This window comes from Cydia pomonella, chromosome 27 (genome assembly GCF_033807575.1).
Source record: "Cydia pomonella isolate Wapato2018A chromosome 27, ilCydPomo1, whole genome shotgun sequence".
NCBI classification, from domain to species: Eukaryota; Metazoa; Arthropoda; class Insecta; order Lepidoptera; family Tortricidae; genus Cydia; species Cydia pomonella.
In genome coordinates, this window is record NC_084729.1 from 3,317,885 (window position 1) to 3,340,561 (window position 22,677).

The following is a 22,677-nucleotide window of genomic DNA, read 5'->3' on the forward strand; positions in this document are numbered from 1 at the left end:
ATTGTATTTTACCACATAAATGATACTACTTTTATACTGATAATTAAAGCAATTCGTGCAAAATTATAGAAAATATATAGTGGTCCCTATATAGAGATCGTGCGCGTTGGAGGGTCTGCCATCTTGTGGCCTGAATCGGAACCATAAACATGTTTTAAATGTTTTTAATTTTTAATTTATTTATCCAAAAAAAAGTTGGTACAATATACATTTACATAATATTTCGCCAAACATAACGTTTATCGGCGAATGTTGCACTCACTTACAGTTTTTGTGTACCCGATCTTATCTTATGAACTATTTATTTATCTAAGTATTTATAATTTTGACTTATTCTAAGTATTATATGTATGTATGTAGGTGTGTATTGTTTTTCTTATCTGAAAAAACTAGTTGCCCAAGCTTGGGATCGTTTTATATATTTTATTTATTCATTTACACGTCACGTGTTTTCTTGTGCATAGTAGGTTCTGCCATCTTGTGGGCTACATCGGAACAATTTCAGATTTCAGATTTCAGATGATTTATTGATAAATGTACATCTCATTTACATGTCAAACAAAAATACAATATATTAAAAATTAAATAAAAAATTAGATTAAATTATTAAGCTAAGTATACATCACGTGAATTTTAATACACATTATTATATTATTTTTATTTACAGAGTTTGAATACTCGTAGTGCTAGGATCAATGATCTTTTTGCCGAAACTCGTTTACATCGTAGCACGCAAGGTCAGTAAGGAGTGCCTTTAGTCCTTTTGTAAATGAGGCAATACTATCCTGTCTCTTTATGTGTTCAGGAACACAGTTGTACAAATGGATCCCCGCAACGCTGAGAGCCGCGCGAGCCTTAGCTAGACGTCTGCGTGGGGGCATCAGCAGGTGCCGACTGCGTGTAGGTCTTTGGGTAGATTGCCCGTATGTTTTATAGTTATGTAGGTTGCTACGAATGTATGTACAAGCAGTCAGTATGTAAACACTTGGTAAGGTAAGGATTTTATGAAGTCTGAAAATGTCTTTAGCGGGATGGTCTACCGGTTTTCGGCCTATGATGCGCAAAGCTCGCTTTTGGATTTTAAAAACCCTGTCACGATTAGCAGACGTTGCCCATAAATCAACCCCTTGAATTAAAATTGAGTGAAAGTAGCCAAAGTATGCTTTCCTCAAGTTGCTGGGAGACAAGGTAGGTGCGAGCCTAGACAGTGCATAGCAAGCGGCGGAGAGTTTATCGCACATATAGTCAATGTGTGACGACCATGTCAGCCCCGAATCTATTACGAAGCCCAGGTACCTAGCCGAGTCAACCTGAGGTACAATGGTGTTATTGGTGGTTACATTTAGAGGGCTGTATTTCTTTTTTAAACTAAAATGTAAAATGTTTGTTTTTTCCACATTTAATAACATGCCGTTGGAAGAGAACCACCGAGACATGTGTTCCATGACTAGGTGAAGCTTCAATTTCAAAGCTTCCAGTTCGTCAGCATGAACTATGATGCAAGTATCGTCAGCAAATATCACATATTCCGGCTCATTACAGGCAGTCGTAATGTCATTAATTAAAATCAAAAACAGGTTATTTCCCATAACCGATCCTTGGGGCACGGCGCAGTCACCAATCGGTTCCAGATCTGACCCCGTATTGAGGACGTAGGTGCGCTGCTTTCGATTTTCCAGGAACGACGCAATTGCTTTGTGGAAACTACCTGTAAAGCCGTAACGTGCGAGCTTGGTAAGAAGAAGCGAATGGTCGATCATCTCGAAGGCGCGCGACAAGTCGCAGAATACCGCTGCGACCTGCCGCCCGCCCTCCAGGTGCGCCGTCACTCGCTCCACTACTTCACGCGCCGCGTCTGTGGTAGAACGTCCCGGCTGGTACGCAAATTGCTGGCGATTTAAAAGATTTTTTGACATGATATGTTTCATTATTCTATCACTAATTAAGCGTTCGAAGATTTTTGATAATATAGGTATTAATGATATTGGCCTATAATTTTTTGGCAAGTGCATTTCCCCTTTCTTTTTATAAATAGGCTGAACTTTAATTTGTTTCAATACGTCAGGATAAATCCCAATATGCATGCAATTATTTAACAGTAAAAGTAACAGTGAAATAACGGTCGGGGGCAGGCAATCTATGATCCGAGTAGACATGTCATTGATATCTTTCGATTCCTTTCTTTTAATCCGTTTGCACGCAATGATCATTTCCTTAAGGGTAAACGGCTCGAAATGATACGGAAGTGGGGCAACAGGTAAATATAGCGAGAGATAAGCTAGCGCTGCGCTAGCGCACGGCGGCTCGTTGTTTACATTCGTATCTATATAGTACCGGTTAAGCTGAGCGGCTGCGTGCGCGGCGCGGGCGGCAGGGGAATCGCCAGCTGATTTACTGACAAGTACATCTAGTGCACTGCATTTTTTATTTTTGCATGTCTCAGCGGAGATAACGCGCCATACGCTCCTACACATATCATCACTGCTGTTTGATATAATATTATTAATAAAACTACTTCGAACTTCCTTTAATTTAGACCAGTATTGTGATTCTAAGCTGAGCAAATCGGCACGACACTCAGCGTTATCGGGGCTCGAAGATAAAATACATTTAGTTTTATAAATAAGTTTACGGAGTTTCTTAATGGAATCATTGACCCACACACTTACATTATTTTTGACATGTTGTTTTTTCAATGGAAAATATATTTCATAATAATGTTTTATGACATTCATGACTAGTTCAGTTTGTTTACCGGGACATATTGTCTTCTTTAGAATTGAATTCCAGTCATATGATTCTAAACATTGGATAAAGTTTTGTTTTCGTTGCACAGTAACAGTTCTTTTTAGCACATGACTACTTTGGGTGATATTAGGTTTCATGTTAATGTTAACGCTCAAGTGAATACATAAATGATCAGATAGATGCATATTATATGAGGACACAGATTTAATGTAAGATTTATTTATATTGGAGTAGGCATGATCTATACAAGTGGCCGAGCTATCGGTTAATCTGGTAGGTGTATTTACTAGATGCCTGAGGCCACATTGTTTAAGAATATTTAATAAATATTTTGAATTACAATTTTTTATTAGTATGTCAATATTTATATCACCAATTACTATAACATTATAATTTTGAATGGAATTAAGATTTAATAATTTACTCAACATATCTAAATAAAATAATATGTCACCACTTGGCGGTCTGTAAACACATACCACTATAAGATCCAGTCCTATGCACTCAACACCACATACCTCGAACTGGGATTCTACTGACAAGTCCGTTATTTCTTTCCTTTCCATGCAGGGGATATCGGATTTAACATATATGCAGCTTCCTCCTCCAGTCTTGGACGGCCGGCAAAAGTGAGCACGGAGATGGTAGTTACATATGTTGACGGTAGGTATTTGGTTGTTTTGTAGCCAGTGTTCGGTTAGGCACAGTACATCAATTTGGTCACGTAACTGGAGTTCCGATTCTAACCTGTAGGTTTTGTTTGCTAGTCTGTTGATATTTTGGTGTAAAATACCTATCGACACAGGTTCATGGGAGATTTTATTTTCCTGTACTGTTGGTGTCTTGTTTGTTTTGGCTGGTTCTGGGAGACCTGGTCTCCCGGGGCCGGAGAAACGGCTGCCATTCAGTAATACAGGTGTTCAAGGGCCATGCAGTCGTTGTTAGAAAATCATCATAAACACTGAGAGGTATGCCTATTTTGTACGATTTGTAAGTATTCCTTTTTGCAGGTATTAGTTCGGCTGTGTAGTGGTAACCGTCACGAATACTTTTTAAGTGGCTGATTACATTTTCTGGAGTTGAGTCGTTTTTAAAGAAACACCCGTGGAGGTACTTGAGTATCTCGACTCCTCCAACCTCTGTATTTTTGGCGGACCCTTTGATTGATGTAGGGATAATTTTGCGGCTACGGCGGCGCTGTTGACGACTGGTTACAGTCTCCCATTCTTGATTAGCTGTCTGATCGGTCAGGGAAGTTGTTTTGAGCTCAAACTGGTCGTTGTTAGTTGTGTCGTTTACAATATTGTTTTGTGTCTCTTCGTGTGTTTTCTGCAGGTTTATAATCCCGTTGTCAGTATTTAAATTGTTTTCGTTTGAAACACATTTTTCTGATTTGGCGGTCGGTATTTGCGGGAGCACTTTCTTAGCTGGCAAACGTTTGAATTTCGACGGTTGCTTGGTCATCGCTGCGAGCTTCTCTTTCGTGCGCACGGCAGCGGCGCGCTGTTTGCGCGGCGCTGAGGCGGTCGCGGGAGCAGGACGGCTAGATGGTGTGGAGTGTCTACTGGCGGGCGTAGACGTTGCACTATTGTTTACCGCGTTTTGCGTCACTTTGGTTGAGTTATCGGTTTTGTTTGTCATTATAACAGATTTTATTTCACGCATTTCGTTACATATTTCTTGTAATTTGGCACTTAAATCACTCACTTTTTGCTCGAGTGGATGTAAGAGGTCTATGAGTAGGTTTTTCACTGCACTGCTGTCTATTTGTACCATTTTCACAAGCGAAACTTGTTTTTACCGAGGAGCAACCATTAGTGACGTGTGGCCGACCGCCGACGAAGTAATAGTAAGAAATAAACATCACATTTACGTCTCGCGCCAAAAATCTGACGGCTCCTGTGCTGCCCCGTACAGTTCATGCACGCTACCTATAGTTCAGGAGAAAAACGACTTTGAAAAATGTGTCCATAAAATGACGTTTTTGACATTATCTCGGTGACGGTTCAAGATAGGGGGCTGAAAGTTAAGGTGTTTCTATATTATAAGATAGCCAACCAATGACATTATAAAATTCCGATATTCGTCACAGGGGCCACTTCTCCTTCCTTAGCATGTTAGACCCTTTAGATTAATTTTTGCATACAATATTAAAACCGACTAAAATACTAATTTACCATTTAATAATTAATTGTGTGTGAGTGTGTGTGTGCAAAGCAGATGTTCAAAATCGCGAATGTCAAAGGTAAGCTAAGTTTCTATATTATAAATGAAATAATTGTATTATTCTTCATCATATCACATTCGCGGTATTGACTTCCCTGCTTATATTTCTGTATTATCGAAGGCTATTCCTTTCTTTGACAAAACTTTGTTGTTATTTCGACGACCGGTTTGGCCTAGTGGGTAGTGACCCTGCCTACGAAGCTGATGGTCCCGGGTTCAAATCCTGGTAAGGGCATTTGTTCGTGTGATGAGCATGGATATTTGTTCCTGAGTCATGGGTGTTTTCTATGTATTTAAGTATTTATAAATATATATATATTATAAATATCGTTGTCTAAGTACCCTCAACACAAGCCTTATTGAGCTTACTGTGGGACTTAGTCAATTTGTGTAATAATGTCCTATAAATATTTATATTATTTATTAAATATTTGTTTTTTTCCGTTACCCAAGATACAATTTTGATACATTGAACACACTTTAGAAATTCAGGTACATTTTTTTAATGAGCGAGAGTAAATTCTATTATTGTATTTTTAATAAGTATTATATTATGATGCTTAAAATCATAATTATAATAAGTTATTCACTTTTTTACATATGTGACCCAGGGGACATCATTATTGCAAGGTCAAGTTAATAATATTTTTTCTTTATACTGTGATGTAATTTATTAAATTATATTATATTTTTTTAGAAAAAAGTCGACGCTAAAATCAAATCGCAACGTAGGAAAGAAGAAAAAGAAAAACGCATGTCCGGCCAAAGCTACTACGGCTTCCGGAGAGACAGGGACAGAGCTAAATGGGTCCAGGACGTATTGAAGCAGGAGAGGAAGATGGGTCCGTCCTGCTCGTCGCCGTTCTGTAAGAAAGGGACGGCGAGAAAGTGCCCGAGCTTTAACGAGGATGTTAGGATGAAGATATTTGATTATTTTTGGAATGAGTTAGATTGGGCGGGGAAGAAGAATTTTGTACGGTTAGTATATACATATTATACTTATTTGAAATGTAACTACATTATTAAAAGAAGCGTGCTTAAACTAGAGGAGGCAACTTAGGCATAGTTAAATAAGAAAGCTTAGAGCGCTCACTCTATACATATATAAAAACCCATTTATACTATGTTTTAAGCAAGCTTTGCGGAAACTTCTTTGTAATACGATTTAAGATGTTTTTGACGTTATTGATAAAACTATAACTAAAGCTCTAACTTGTTCATCTAAAGTATATTGGCGGCGATCAATGGCACTGTGCGAGTGGGACGGCTATATAATTATACGCGTGCGATAGAGATACAAACAGGTGGATCAATGCACGAAATTCTTCGTATTTTAGAATCCGTAGGTACTTTAATGCCAAGTATATGCCGTAGCGTTTACATATGTGGCTTTCCATCAAAGGAGGGTCCCTTATGCTTCATGTGCAGGACGCTTCTCATTGTATCCACGTTATTGTATTTCGCTTAATAGAATCTTATATTTCCAGATCTCTAGTCGACAATATACCCGCAAAACGAAGAAGGCTGAAACACAAAGGCGAAATATCCAGAAAAGGGGACTCCAAGCTATACCACCTGGTATACAACGACCAAAAGCTCCCCGTCTGCCGAACCACCTTCCTCAACACTCTAGGAGTCAAAGAAGCTATGGTCAGATGCTGGCTCGTCAAAGAAGATAAACCTAAAGAACCCAAAAAGCCTTTAAAAGCTTTAACCGTAGAAACATATATAGAGAATTTACCTAAAATCGAAATTAAATGTCCATATTGCAAAACTACACCTATGTACAGTGATTTATTATACTTAGATTTAAGTAGCGTTAAAAATCAATACCAATTATATAATCATTATGTAAAAGATATGAAATTAAAAGGGCTAGTACCGGCGTCTAGAAAGACGTTTTCGAAAGTGTTTTTGGCAAAGAATTTGAAGATTTTCAAGCCGAAAAATGAGAGTGACGTGTGTGATATAGTGAGTCAACATAATGTGATGAACAGTAATTATCAGTTGGACAATTTGAATTTGGATTTGGGACAGAGTGTTATGAATATTAGTTATACTACGCAATGGTGAAACAAAATTGTAGTTTATGTGACGGCTACATAATGGAAGACATTATGTACCAGTCACATAAACTATAGAAAGCGAGTTTTATAAAAACATCACACGAGTGTTTCAATGCCTAATTATGTACAGTTACATATAACTACTGTTTCACACATATCATAAGCTATCTATGATGTGTTCAGGATTCGCGTTTTACGAGCACCCTGGCGGCATTTGATCAGTTGATCTCACTGTTTGTATAATTAGTTTGTTTTTTCAGAGCTGTTCGAGATTCGAATGTCATTATTAAATCGATATCGTATCGTTATTATTTCGCAATAATAACATTTTCACAAATAGAAAATACTACCTCCTTCTTCCTCGCGTTGTCCCGGCATTTTTGCCACGGCTCATGGGAGCTTGGCAACTAATCCCGAGAATTGGCGTAGGCACTATTTTATACAAAAGCGACTGATCTTCCAACCCAGAGGGTAAACTAGGCCTTATTGGGATTAGTCCGGATTCCTCGCTATGTTCTCCTTCACCGAAAAGCATAAGTTCCGAAAAACTCATTGGTACGAACCGGGGTTTGAAGCCGCGACCTCCGGATTGCAAGTCGCATGCTCTTACCGCTAGGCCTGGTGGCTTTTTTTACAAATAAAAATAAAAATCAATAAATAAAGAAATAAAACAGAGTATTTTTATACTGGCAGTAACTTACGATGTTTGAAGGCACCATAAGTTTAATGTCGACCACCATAGAGGGTTTATGAGCACCATAGAAGCGCTGGTGGCCTAGCGGTAAGAGCATATGACTTTCAATCCGGAGGTCGTGAGTTCAAATCCCGGCTCGTACCAATGAGTTTTTCGGAACTTATGTACGAAATATCATTTGATATTTACCAGTCGCTTTTCGGTGAAGGAAAACATCGTGAGGAAACCAGACTAATCCCAACAAGGCCTAGTTTACCCCTCTGGGTTTGAAGGTCAGATGGCAGTCGCTTTAGTAAAAACGAGTGCCTACGCCAATTCTTGGGATTAGTTATCAAGCAGACCCCAGGCTCCCATAAGCCTTGGTAAAATGCCGGGACAACGCGAGGAAGAAGAAGACCATAGAGGGTTTATGATATGTGTTATAATAAAGAATTCAATGGCATGTTTCTAAAGTTGTTGTGTGTTGTCATGTCGCTCGTATAGTCGTGTCATCCAAGATGACGCGCAGATTTGTCGAATCTAACCTTTGATAACATGACATTACTCATGAAGGAACACGTCTTCGTGAATTACACGATTTATAAAGGCTAAAAATGATTACAGTAATGGCTAAATATGACTCATTGGTCATATTTATAGATTTAAAAATGGAATACCAAAGAGGTGAAATGATTGAAAATTTAAAACTCGATAGAGGGTGCCACCACAAATGTCAAAATGTTGTATCTCATTTTGTATTAGTTTGTCTACTGTGTGTAATTTATTTCGGTTTATTTTATGTTTCTTTCCTTGTGTCTTTTACCTTCCGTGATTATTACGCACTTTATGGAAGTCGCCAGCAACATTTTGAGATGAGGCCACTTCATTACACTTTATTCTCACTATGTTCTCTTTTATGTATGTCTATTGACTGATTGTGTGTTTACGAATTAAAAAAAAACTATTCTATTCTAAAAAAGATTGCCACTCTTGCCAGTGTTCGAATGGGACAAATACGACCTGTAAGCACTTTAGAGTAATCATAAATAAATAAATATTATAGGACATTATTACACAAATTGACTAAGTCCCACGATAAGCTCAATAAGGCTTGTGTTGCGGGTACTTAGACAACGATATATATAATATATACATATTTATAAATACTTAAATATATACAAAACATCCATGGCTCAGGAACAAATATCCATGCTCATCACACGAATAAATACCCTTACCAGGATTTGAACCTGGGACCATCGGCTTCATAGGCAGGGTCACTACCCACTAGGCCAGACCGGTCGTCAATCAATATTTAAACAATCATAGGCTTTATTTAGATTTATTTATTTATTTAAATACCGTATCACTGTTGTCTCCGGGGTCACGCTACGACACCGTTGTCTCCTGGGTCACGGGACAACACAATAACACAAAATGTTTTTGACACTTGTTGAGTGATGTAATGTCCAAATTTGTATTGTATTTTATCTTCTCTTCTTTGTCCAGCCCATTTCCCAGTTCAGCTGGGGTCTCCTCGTACGTCGGCGCCAGGACAGTCTATCCTGGGTTGTCCGCGTGGTCAAGTTTTGTGTCCTCATCTCTCTTCCGACATAGGACCACCAGGTTGCTGGTCTTCTGCCTCTTCCTTTGGGGTTGCTTGGGATGTTCATAGCCTTCCTCACTGTGTAGTTTTCGTCCCTTCGGAAAACGTGACCATACCACCTCATTCTACTCTCTTTGAGTTTTTCGGTAATAGGCGCTACCTTGAACGAGCCGCGTACATATTCATTGCGAACCTTATCGAGTCGCGTGACACCGCCAGCCCACCTAAGCATTTTCATTTCCGCCACGTGGAGTTTTTGTTCATGCACTTTCTTAGCTTAGCTTTTCTTGTATTGTATTTTATATTGTATTTAATTGTATATAAAATAAATAAATCTCTGTGATGATATGTAGTTTTATTTTAAAATATTGAGAATAATAAAAATTGAGGTCACCGGGTATAGTCATTCGTTTTGTACCTGCCCCCGAACGGCTAATGCTTTGTCAGTAAAACCGCACGTGCTACTACGTGCAAAAAAAAATCTAATTGGCACATGAGCGCGGGCTACTCCAACGCTCAAAAAACCAGTGTAACGCGCTCTCCGATAACGCGCCTTTGTTACAATCTCGATTACACATTTTAGACGGGTTCTGTAGCGTTAGACCCTTACTCTTTGCGTTAGACTCGCCGGCGACATATTTTTCCATTAGTTACTATTATTCGCAATAATAATTATAAAAAAATATATTTAAAAAATGTGTCTCCATACAAGGATTCATTAGAGTCGCTATGTAGGGTAATAATACACTGACACTGCGGGATTGCGTAATGCATCGCAACCATAATGTGATTTGTAGTATTTCGTTTTAAAATATGTTGTCATAATATGTAAGATAATCTATATAAATAAAGGTTATCTTTTCAATAATGGCCGCCATCTGAAATATCTCACTTCCGGTCAAGGTTTCGATCGGGCAACCGTCAAAATCAGATTCAGCGGGGTCAAATTGGTTTATAAAACTATGGTCCAAAAAGTAATAAGATCTGCCAGTCGACATCGATTTTTTCTAAAATATGACCAGACTACTATCAAAATTATCGGTTATTCCTAAACATTTCGAATCAATAATTTACTACCAATTATTTTACGCTTCCGACCGAAATTACTTAAATCAGCAACAACATTATCAATAGACGTTCCACTGACTTCAATTCATGTCAGTTGATAGATTATGCGACGATGCAATGGATAAGGGCTATCAGGTAGATGTTATTTATACCTATTACCTACAGAGTACGCCAAAGCATTCGATAAAACTTCACATTATTTGCTCAATCTCATTAAAAAATTACAAACTTTGGAATCTTTTGAGATGGCTTACTTCCAAGGGCGTATTTAACCTAGGGCCATCCGGGCCATGGCCCGGGGCACCAAATTGTAACATACGCCCCTTCACCTGCGCGCCAGAACGCAAGCAGTTGCTATAAGTACTTCGTTTTTAGGGTTCCGTAGCCAAATGGCAAAAAACGGAACCCTTATAGATTCGTCATGTCCGTCTGTCTGTCCGATTCTGTCACAGCCACTTTTTTCCGAAACTATAAGAGCTGTACTGTTCAAACTTAGTAAGTGGATGTATTCTATGAACCGCATTAAGATTTTCACACAAAAATAGAAAAAAAACAATAAATTTTGGGGGTTCCCCATACTTAGAACTGAAACTCAAAAAATCTTTTTTCATCAAAATCTTTTTTGGGGTATCTATGGATAGGTCTTCAAAAATGATATTGAGGTTTCTAATATCATTTTTTTCTAAAATGAATAGTTTGCGTGAGAGACACTTCCAAAGTGGTAAAATGTGTGTCCCCCCCCCCCCCCCCGTAACTTCTAAAATAACAGAATGAAAAATCTAAAAAAAATATATGATATACATTGCCATATAAACTTCCACCGAAAATTGGTTTGAACGAGATCTAGTAAGTAGTTTTTTTTTAATACGTCATAAAATTAAAAAAAAAAAAAATTCATCTAACTGATACGTGTGGGGTATCTATGAATAGGTCTTCAAAAATGATATTGAGGTTTCTAATATCATTTTTTTCTAACCTGAATAGTTTGCGCGAGAGAACCTTCCAAAGTGAAAAAAAGTGTGTCCCCCCCCCTGTAACTTCTAAAATAACAGAATTAAAAATCTAAAAAAAAAATATGATATACATTACGATGCAAACTTCCACCGAAAATTGGTTTGAACGAGATCTAGTGAGTAGTTTTTTTTTAATATGTCATAAAATTAAAAAAAAATTTTTTTTCGTCAAACCCATACGTGTGGGGTATCTACGGATAGGTCTTCAAAAATGATATTGAGGTTTCTAATATATTTTTTTTCTAAACTGAATAGTTTGCGCGAGAGACACTTCCAAGGTGCTAAAATGTGTGTCCAAAGTGGTAAAATGTTGAACAAGATCTAGTAAGTAGATTTTTTTCTAATACGTCATAAATGGTACGGAACCCTTCATGCGCGAGTCCGACTCGCACTTGGCCGCTTTTTAAGCATTAGAGAAGAGGTAAGCGATTTTGACGTGTCTTTTTATTCAAAGTATATAAAAAATAAGTCACGGCAGATATGCAACAATTATAAATCATATACGATCATTTATATTATTTACTGTAGTAGTGTAGTAGTTACTGAATTTTTAAAGGCGTTTTTCAATAAACAGACACGTCAAGATTGTTTACCTTTTTTTTCTAATGCTAAAAAACAATATATAAAGCTTGGCCAGTAATATATGATCACGCGCTATATTGCGGAATTTCATTGGAACTACATTTTTCATACTAAACTGAACTGTCATTATACATGAGAATAACAGCGCCCTCTTGTCAATGATCATATATTTCTGGTCGAGCTTTAAATAATACTAGGTTAAGATATTTTCTTGTTGTACTAACACTCTATGGATACATTATCTTTGTCCGAAATAAAGAAAATTATTATTTATTTATTATTATAAAGGGGCAGTAGGGAGTGATACAGGTACTGGTTTTCTATACAAATACAGAACCGGGAATTCCCGGTTCGCACCATACAAACTCAGTGCCGGGAGCATTATTTATTGTAGACTCAGGCAAAGGCCCAGGGTTTGCCCTAACTGAAATGAGGATTCCAGGCTGCAGTGGCGTATTCTAAGTTAGATTATAGGCTAATCCTGACACCGCCGGGGCGCACGCGGTCGAATGCTGATAGCGACCCTGCGGCACCCCATCTAAGGCGGAGCCGGCATTCGTTGGTGGTTTTAGACGGTAGTCCGCTACTGATTAGTCCGTCATCGCCCCTGGTTTCCCCCGGACTAGGTGGCATGCGTAAACGCATTTCCCACACGAAAAAAAAAGGCCAATCCTGACAATGTGTCCGGCCGTGGTCACAACAAACGTTCCACTTTGTGGCTTGCCATAAGGACGAGATTTGCTTGTCTCTTGATACGAATAACCTGTCAAGGCGCCCTTATGGCAAACGACAAAGTGAGACGTTTTGCCGGCCGCGGGCACATTTAGTAATTTTCTTATATGTTTAGTACGAAATAATTAAAATAAGTCAATGCCAATTATGGTTTGGCTAGCATGTATTACCCTTTCTTTTCTTCCCAGGACCTGAACCTACAGATTCTGCCTCCCTCGCACCGCATCTCCGCGAGCGAGCTGGCCTCTCTTCTCTCTCGCTCGCTCCTAATCGACGTGCGAAGTTCTTCGGAGTTCACAATGTGCCATATAGATGGCGCTGTTAACTATCCTATAGATTCCCTTAGAGGGAATGTAATGGACAGGCTACTGGGGGAAATACGGCAGAGAGATGGTCAAGGTAAACTTATAATCATTTGATATTTATTGTGCAACGAGGGGGTAAGTGAAATTTTGCAAACGAGGTCTTTAGATGCACGACAGCCGTAGGCTGGAATGCATTAAAGACTCGAGTTTGCAATATTCTTACCCCCGGAGTTACACACAATGTTTTTCATCACACTTGCGAAGAAAAAACAAAATTTTAAGCGAACATATTTCAAACATTCGTCCGCCATATTGTCATTATTTGACAGGTTAGACGTCAAAGGCACAGACCTCCGGCATTCAGCCACAATCGAAAATTGTGCAAAAATATTTTAAACGGCTATTAAATTAAATAATTATATATTTTTTTACATAAACAATAAAAATAAATTATAAACGTCAGTATTTTAAAAGTAAAACTCATATATACCTACTAAACTTGGAAATTACAACCCTTGGAAATTATAGTATTTTTTTCATAATCCATAACTCCCACGGGAACAATACATGCCTTTGTCCTTCAGGAAACCTGAAATAAGATCTTTTTCGTGCAAGTGTGATGAAAACAATATTATGCTACAAACCAATATTTCCTTTGATGTTTGCTGTTGTCTTAGAAAAAAATTCAATATTATATGCAACGGTACCTAATTATTAGGTCTTAAAATTATGAACCATTATTATATAATGTGCATGTTGCACAAAATACTATTGTAAAAATATGAAAAGTTAGTCATGAGTCTCATGACAATTCCATAGTTACATACCTATACTCTTGTAAACAATTGTTATCAGTAGCACAATGCGGCTAATTAAAATTGACTGATTGATTGATAGTATTATTTAATTTCATGCCTCTGTATTGGAAAATTGTTTTGATAAACTATACTATCCGTCAGTTATTTTAAGAATAAGATTTTTGTCAATAATTTCATTTTAGATTTTATCGCAGACTGTGCTTTTCTTTCAACCAATGCTCACGAAGACAATGCTAACAATCCCCAACGCAATTAGATTTGTTTTATCACAGAGTTCCAATAGCCACCTACTGTTTTCATCATCAGATCAGCTCGATGGTACCATAATATTGCATTGTCACCCAACTTACATATGTATGCAAATTTTCGGCTTCATTTGAAACCGGGAAGTGGGTCAAATTTAACTTGCAAGATTTGATTACTGACAAAGACAGACAACTGGACGTGAAACTAAATGAAAGCTTTTAAAATGACCATGAATTATGAAAACATGTTTTTCTTAACCTAATTTAAAAAAAAACATACTTTTTTTAGACTTTGTTATATACATATATTTTATTTACAATAACAATATACAGGGTGATTCAGGAGACGTGAGCAGGATCAAGCTTGAGCATTCAGTAAGTTATAAGCAACTGTTTCGTAGCAGTATTTGTGAGATTAACGTTCTTTTATTTTTTACTGTTAAAAAAAAAAGTTTTAATTTATTTACGCCATGTATGGTCACCCTTTTTGTTTTATCCATAACAAGTGACAAATTGAATGTCATCGGAGTCTGGTTACTTTTGAAAAATCGTATCTCACTCAAGTGTGACATTTTATTTTCTTCATAATCAAATTGCTGTCATAACGGTTAAAGAGCTTTTATCTTTCTTAATTAAGTGTTGTAGGGTGTCCATGATTGTAGATTATCAAATTTGTCCTTCCCAAAAAGTTAAATAACAGAAATAAAGCAAGTTTGTTTTACTTAAATATGATGATGAACGGTTCATTAACATTTACCGATTGTGTAGGCTTAGTCCTGCTCACGTCTCATGAATCACCCTGTATATACTGATACAATTATTTCCAGTGACATTCATCTGCCGTCGCGGCAACGACTCACAGATAGCCGCCAAGCAGGTGCTGAACGCTTTGCCGGACGACGCTGGACGCATCCGTGACGTGATCGGCGGTCTGCATGCGTGGGCTAAACATGTCGATCAGGACTTCCCTGTTTATTAAATGGCTATTTAAACCAACATAATCTATCTAAGGGCGGTATTTAGGGTTGCCAAGCGTCCCGCTAAACGCGGGACGTACCCTTTCTGGAGCCCTAGACTCTAGGGCCTAGAGTATGCGTCCCTCAAAGGCCTCGTGCGGCACGCCGATTGTCCCGTTTTTCAGACTAGACTAGATAATAAACACTGAAACGAACATTCAGTTATAAATTAGAGTAATTTGAGTACGCGTCATTTTAATTTGAATATACCGCGACGCGAGTAACGCGCGAGACCGCGAGTATAATATCGTGTGCTCACTGGCTCGCTCGGCACTACCGTACCTCCCGTTTAGACAGTTAAACCTGGTTTATTTTTCATGCCTTTCAATGCGTTTATGGCCAATATACCTTACCCAATTAAGCCGGCTAAAGTTGTCTCGCAATTTAATCGCAAATGTACCACAAATCTGTGTATTAAGGTATTCCCAAGGCAACCCTAGTGGTGTATTCCACTTGTCCAAGATCTTTGTCCAATAAGTATTTGTGTCTCATATTTTGCTTAAAAAATGTGAGATGCAATGCACATTGGATAAAAATCTTGGGCAAGTTGAATACCACCCTAATCCATGCGTTTTTTAGCACACTGACAGTTGCGAGGATTGACAATTGTCAATTCTAGATCACATGGCCCCACATTCATGATATTCGAACGCTCGAAATCGAAGGCGAGAGGTCGAAAATAATCGCATACGACTTTTCACTATTTGAGCATGAACTTTACTCAAGTTGGCCAAAAAATATGTACATTCCCGTTGCCAGGGAGGTTTTGGGCTTATACTCAGCAACTTTTACCATGGGTCCAACCCCGAAATCGCGAAATTTTTTTCTGGCTGTTTCATACATTTTAGCTGGTCTAGTTTCTATGGGAGGGTAAAAAAGTTTTTCGCGATTTGGCCACCTAGTATACTGTCAATTTGTGTTACAATATTTAACCTCTTGAACGCCAGACGGCGAAGGAATATGCCGCGCCCCGGACGCCAGGCACACGCGATTATTTAAGCGAAACTGAACTTTATGGAGTTCTGCGAAATTTCCTATTCAATTGGCGAAGCTGTCGGCTGTAGCCGACGTTGGCGTCCTTGGCAAGACTTTCCGATGACGGCCAGAGCCGACTGTGGCGGTCAATATAATGTCAACATCGAGAGAGAACAATGGGGCCTAAACTAAGTTCAATAGAAAAGACAAATAATTTTAAACAAATATCCATAGAACAGTTGTCTCGTAGAACATCAGATTTTTTCCGCGATTTCTGGGTTGACCTCATAGTAAAAGTTGTTCAAACTGAACACCCACTTATCCACCCCTCGGAGTATGATCAGACAACATAATCACTCTGTATAAGCGTTACTGATTCTCAACTTTATTTCCATTGACATACATCAGGACAGGCCTTACGGGCACTAAGAATGGTGCTACTTCAGTGGTGTGAACAACGCAACTAGTTGCGACCAATCGCACACGTGGTGCGAACTCATCAACCAGTTGCGTTGTGGCGTTAGACTGCACGATTGGCTCGAATTCGTGTGCGTGTCATCGCTGTACTGACCCCATTCTTATTGCCCGTAAGGCCCGTCCTTAGATATATATCAATGTTTATTTCTTATAAGATTACCATTATTATAAGACATTATATTATGTACATACGTATCTGTATATTATATACGTTTATAAAATATGTAAGGAATGTGTTTAAAGTTTGAAACGACAATATTTACCGAAGTAATAATAATATACCAATTGATAATAAATAACAGTGTTTTATTTATACTAGTTTTTGGCCTTGCCACGCTTTCGTATTTTACAGTACATATGGTGCTACTTTACCGCACTAGTGCGAAAATTAGCATATTACGTTACTGTGTCGAACATTTAAAGGGCCATATGCACTGTAAAACGTTGTACGATACATGTGCGAATAGGTAATTCGCCACTCGTTTCGAATTTCCTATTTTTCGCACTTGTATCGTAATGTACTATTATCGCGTTCTCGACTGCTCCTGTATTAATATTAGCACGAGATGTTAAACAACAACTTTTCCCCCTTCTAGAACAATGGTTATTTGTTGTACAAGGGGGCAAAGTTGTTCAACCCCTTGTGCTAATATGTATTGATAACCGAGCAAGCGCGAGATTCCAAAATTGAACCATGACCGTAGCGAGGATTTCAAGGCACGAGGGTTAAACAAACTTTGCTCCCGAGTGAAACAAAAAAAATTTCACCACACCACTGCGAGGAAAATACTAACTTTACTGTATAACATTACAAATCAAATTCAAATGAACGTTATTAAATATTTTTCGTTCAAAATCATCACTAAAAGGTCAATTCAGCAAACAAAAATATTGCATCGATTTTGAAGTACAAAGAGCGAGCTGGTGTGGTGAAAATAATAGGCGGGTCCACACCGAGCGAGCATACGCGCGAGACTAATTTTCTCGCGCACAAAACGGCCAGTGTAGACGTGCCTCGGCCGGGACGGCACGCTCGTGCGAGGAAAATGCGCCGCGAATAGAAAATCCAATTGGCAGATGCCTTGCCCGTTAGAGCCAGAACGATAACGAAATGTTTAAATAAAACAACTAAACCTTTTTAACAATATAGTATATTCATATAACACATTTCTTAACTGCAAATACATCAACTTAATACGAACAAAGTATTTAAAACAATCTCGTTCTGAATTTACATAATTATTAAATCATAATTTGTAACTGGTATATCGCGAATTTTGCTTTGTACAGTCAGCGTCAAATACTTTGTAGCAACCAAAGTAGCCAAATAGTTCGGTACACCATATATTTAGTATGGTGTACCGAACTGTTTGACCACTTTGACTGCTACAAAGTATTTGACGCTGACTGTACATGGGCATAGGCGTCTGACCGCAAAGCACTGCCATTTACTGGCTGGCTACGCCGTTGTTCGTTTACCTTGATCTCTGTCAGTCTAATTACGTCTTAGTGAGAGTGAAAGAGAAAGATTCCCGCAATTTGCGAATTTTGTTTTCGCGGTAGGCCCCTGTGCAATAATGGTAAACAAAACGAATTCGCGATAGACCTGTTACAATGATTTGATATGATTTAACATTTTTTTTCTATTGCAGCCTTATTTGGACATAAACTCACAAGGAAAGGTACCCAACTGTCCGGTTCCGATTTGATTTATATTTATATATGTTATAGAGTAGTCTAAAATAACACACGTATTTTTTTTAGCTGCCCAACTCAACCTATTGGGAGAAATTGTCCTCCAAAGTACTAAAAAGTTACTAAATCTTTTAACTCCTATAGAAAGTGATGCTCAAGCAACTTGCTAGTTAATGGCTTGTTTGAATATATTTTGAGAGCAGGAAAAAATTATGTACACGTGTTTTGTTATATCTGCTTAAACTCAAGTTTTCCTAAAAAAACACCCGTCTTTATGTGTAACTTTAGCGATAAGATATTATAAAACTTCGAATGTCAATTTTTTTAGGAAAAAATGAGTTTTAGCCGATATAACAAAACACGTGCTCATTATTTTTTGCTGCTTTCAAACATATATTCAAACAAGCCATTAACTAGCAAGTTGCTTGAGCATCACTTTTTATAGGAGTTAGAAGATTTAGTAACTTTTTTGGAGGACAATTTCTCCCAATAGGTTGAGTTAGGGGCAGCTAAAAAAAAAATACGTGTCCGTTATTTTAGACTACTCTATAACATATTTATATAAATCAAATGGGAACCGGACAGTTGGGTACCTTTCCTTGTCAGATGTTTGTAGAGTACTTACGCGAGGGGTTTCCAGTAAAGGATCGCTTAGTGGATGGTTCGCTATTTTATTTTAAGTTAACTGCATGTAAAACTCTTAAACCAACCATCTGAGTTCATTGTTAGGGCTATAACGGAAGGAAAAAGTATATTCGTACAGATTCAATGGGCATTAGTAATGAACTGGAGGAAAGCGGACGGCCGTTTCCCCGTTTTCCTATCTGCACTGAAAAAAAAAATAGCCGAACTGGTTTTGTAACTTTACTAAATAACTAAACTACGGTTATGTTACATATGTGTGCGTTTTAAGAAATATTTTTAGGAATTGTTTTAGGTTAGTTATGTAACTAGGGGGAGGCAGTGTTACATATGTGTGCGTGAGGCTGCGTCCACACGCTGTTAGTTGTTTAAATATATGCCAGTGCGCTAACGGCCGTCTGTGGTTTTACTCGCTCCTATCCCGTATTTATCAGGTTATAAGAAAATAAACTTTGCATAAATTTACAAAACTTATTTTGTAGTGTATAATAAATACCTGAACACTGATAGCCAAACACGGTTTTGTAACATATAACACATAGTTCGCAAGTCCCAATTTTTGTGTAAACAGTAACCAAAATGTTTGTTACAGTTATGCAAACATTTCTTTCAGTGTGGATGTTAATGTTATGGAAAATATTATTACATAATTTGATGTATATTAACCATAGCTGTTTGTTTATTGTAAAAATTAGAAGCGAAATACAGATATCATACAGATTTTTAAATGCTCCTAACTATAATTAAAAAATAGAAAAAAAAATCAAAGATGGAGGCGTAGTTGTGATTGATATACAACAAATTGTGTCTAAAGATTGTGAATAATGTTAATATCCAGAGAGGAAAATGAGGACTACGTTTGTATGAAAAAGGGATTTCGCGCTGGTCCTAAACTTTCGTCTTAAAGGGCCACCACAATAGTTAACTGCTTGGTTGACGTGGCATTCACAATAGTTAACTGCTTGGTTGACGTCTTAAAGGGCCATCACAATAGTTAACTGCTTGGTTGACGTGGCATTCAACAACCCAATAATAATAAAACATACGTACAGACTTGTACAAAAATATATATCGTTTCTAAATATCGATATAAAGATAAAAACTTATTTGTAATATTCTAATCAAATAGGTAATCAAAATAAATGCATTGTCTAGTAAATGCATGTTATAGAGTCAGACCAAGATAAGTTGGCAGCGATTTTGAATTTTGATAGCCCAGACTGTGTCAAGTAAACGTCATAATTTCATAGAAGTATGACGTTTGAAATAACCCGTGCACCGTCTGGGCTATCAAAATCGCTGCTAACTTATATTGGTTTGACTCTTTCATTATAATCTACAATAATACATAACCAATGCTCGGAAAAACGGCCGTCATTTTGAAAACATAACCCTTTACTCTGTATCTTTAGGTATTTAAATAAAAGTAAACAAAATCTACCCTCAAATGGCTCCTTAAGCCAGTTGAGGGACTTGAGGGTACATGAAAACATTACATGATCAAATAATGTAGGTTAAAGTCAGGTCGTTCAGTGACAGATCCAGGCGCTTTTGTATTTGGTTGGTTAACCAATAAATGTTATAACTACCCGAAAATATACAAATTGTTTGTTTACTTTTATTTAAATACCTAAAAATACAGAGAAAAATTTAGGTCCCTGTTATGAGTCGAAAATATTCGTTCACATTCGTCAGAGCCTACCGCGAACCACGTTCGACGTTTTGCCTCCCTGTTACAAGTGCGACAGAGAAGCAACATGTCGAACGTGGTTCGGGGTAGGCCCTCAGTACGGACGTCATTAATTAAGGAAATATTTATTGTACAGAAAAGGGTCATGTTTAAAAATTACAGGCGTTTTTTCGAGCATTGTAAATAACACATAGAACATCTTAAATACATAATATTTAAAAAATTGTAAATCCTATTTCTAAATTAGAGGTCAAAAAACTTCAGAGAAAAGGAGAGCTTTATAAGCCAATAAAGAATTCCCAGAATCTTCGTTTGGATTTCATTAAAAAAACTTAGCTAACTTTGCATGACATTTGCAATGACAAAGTGTGGCGCTGCCATAATTAATGACAAATTTCAATGAAAATATGACGTGTATAATGACACCTCCTCACTTTGATCTAATTCAAGTCACCGAAGTTAGCTAAGACGGAGTCTATATAATTTTCGTGCCTGTTAGGTGACCCCTGATCCTATACCGGCGAACACCAAAATCGAAACTCCAACTGAGCGATAGAGAGGCAAATAGACGAAACGTATTTCGATGTTCGCGGTAACGAGTATAAAAGTGTCTACAGATTACCGCACCGGACCGTCACCTTGGTGCGGTGTGGCGCACGTATCGATGTGTAAGGTGGTCGCCGTACGTGCGTTAAGAGGCTGTCAATACCTAAAGCGCGCACACTATCTATTTCTATCGCAGTAAATGAGATAGCACTGTCGCATGTTACTGGGTATAATAAGAAAAATATTTAAATAAAAAAAAGTGGATTATTAGTGTAATATTTTACTCAACCACGGTTTAGATATAAATGTTTTGAAATTGTGATTTTAATTGCAGACCCATAAGTCAAAACAATAAAGACATAGAACCGTTTAATTGTGATTTTAAGACCAATCTTTGCAATTATTTTCTATCGAGCCGATTTCGTTCAATCATGTATCGAGTACAACCACGGTCTTTGAAATATAATTAATATGAACATATATTTTTCTTACTTGACTAAAACAAATAGTCTTTCTTAAAAAACTGTTTAAGTAACATCAATTTCAAGGACATTGGGTGTTGCCTCTTAAGGACGCAGGTATAAGTTAGAGCGAGAAAGATATTTGGACCGCACCAAGGTCACTGTCCGGTGCGGTAGTCTGTTACTGCCAAGCAATGTCATAAATATTGAGTCAGGCAGTGCACGTGTTACTTATACGTGTAAGCATCACAATAGTTAATATCCTGTATGTGGCCTTATACTGATAATAACGTGTAGTATGCACCGGGCTTTATACTTTTTGGTTGTTGTGTTTATGGTCATTTTAGTTTTATATAGAGAACTGTCAGATTTTTGGCGGAATGCCGTCGACGGATATTATGTACGATTTGATCTTAGTTAATACGGTGTATCGATGTAATAAAAGAAATATTAACTGGATGCAGTGGTTTGTATGATTAACCCCATTTACTGAGCGTTGTCGTTTAAAATAAGACTTGCACTGTGTGCTATCAAAATCATTGCAGACTTGTCTTGGTCTGACATTCAGGCACAACATTCTATATGCGTTGCTAAAGGGTCAAAATTACATTTTACTCACTTGAGAAAAAAGTACGTGTTTACATATGTTTGTCCTTTATCTGGGTCGACATTAGGGTATTTGACTACTAGACAAATCAGTTTCTTTTTGCAAACTGTCAAAACGATTTTGCTACCATGGAAATTATTTGGAACACTGGCATGTGACGTCACAATCAAATCACCTACTCTTATTAGTTTTGTACGGGGTTTCAAATAGAAATTGTGTCTAAAAATAACTGCTGTCTACGTTTCTCTATTAATTCTGCATTTAATTCTGCTGGTGCTTTATTTCATGCATGATGTAAAACAATTTATTTTAAATACAGTCAAATACCCTATATTGTACAATTGAAAATAGCATAACTTTAGCCAAATTCACAGAATAATATCAAATAACAGATTCATTAATCAATGTAACTCTCCACAAATTTTATTATTAATAGGGTTGTTTCCAATTTTTTGAAACGCTTGTATTACGTTCTATATTATCTAA

General features: G+C 37.5%; 1 protein-coding gene across 3 annotated transcripts in view; it reads left to right on the forward strand.

The window, feature by feature from the left end:
- LOC133532768 (adenylyltransferase and sulfurtransferase MOCS3) overlaps positions 1 to 22,677 on the forward strand; it is a 230,477-nt gene that overhangs the window by 16,672 nt on the left and 191,128 nt on the right. The window contains exons 10-11 of one of the 3 annotated variants that reach the window (XR_009801752.1): positions 5,672 to 5,952; positions 6,462 to 10,955. Coding sequence is in view for 2 of the 3 variants with exons in the window: in XM_061871564.1 (XP_061727548.1) it covers positions 12,903 to 13,113; positions 14,910 to 15,061 (363 nt within the window). In the remaining variant the exon portion in view is untranslated. Of the gene's footprint in view, positions 1 to 5,671; positions 5,953 to 6,461; positions 10,956 to 12,902; positions 13,114 to 14,909; positions 15,161 to 22,677 lie in introns of those variants that run through there. The other 2 variants (XM_061871564.1, XM_061871565.1) reach the window with 2 other exon arrangements.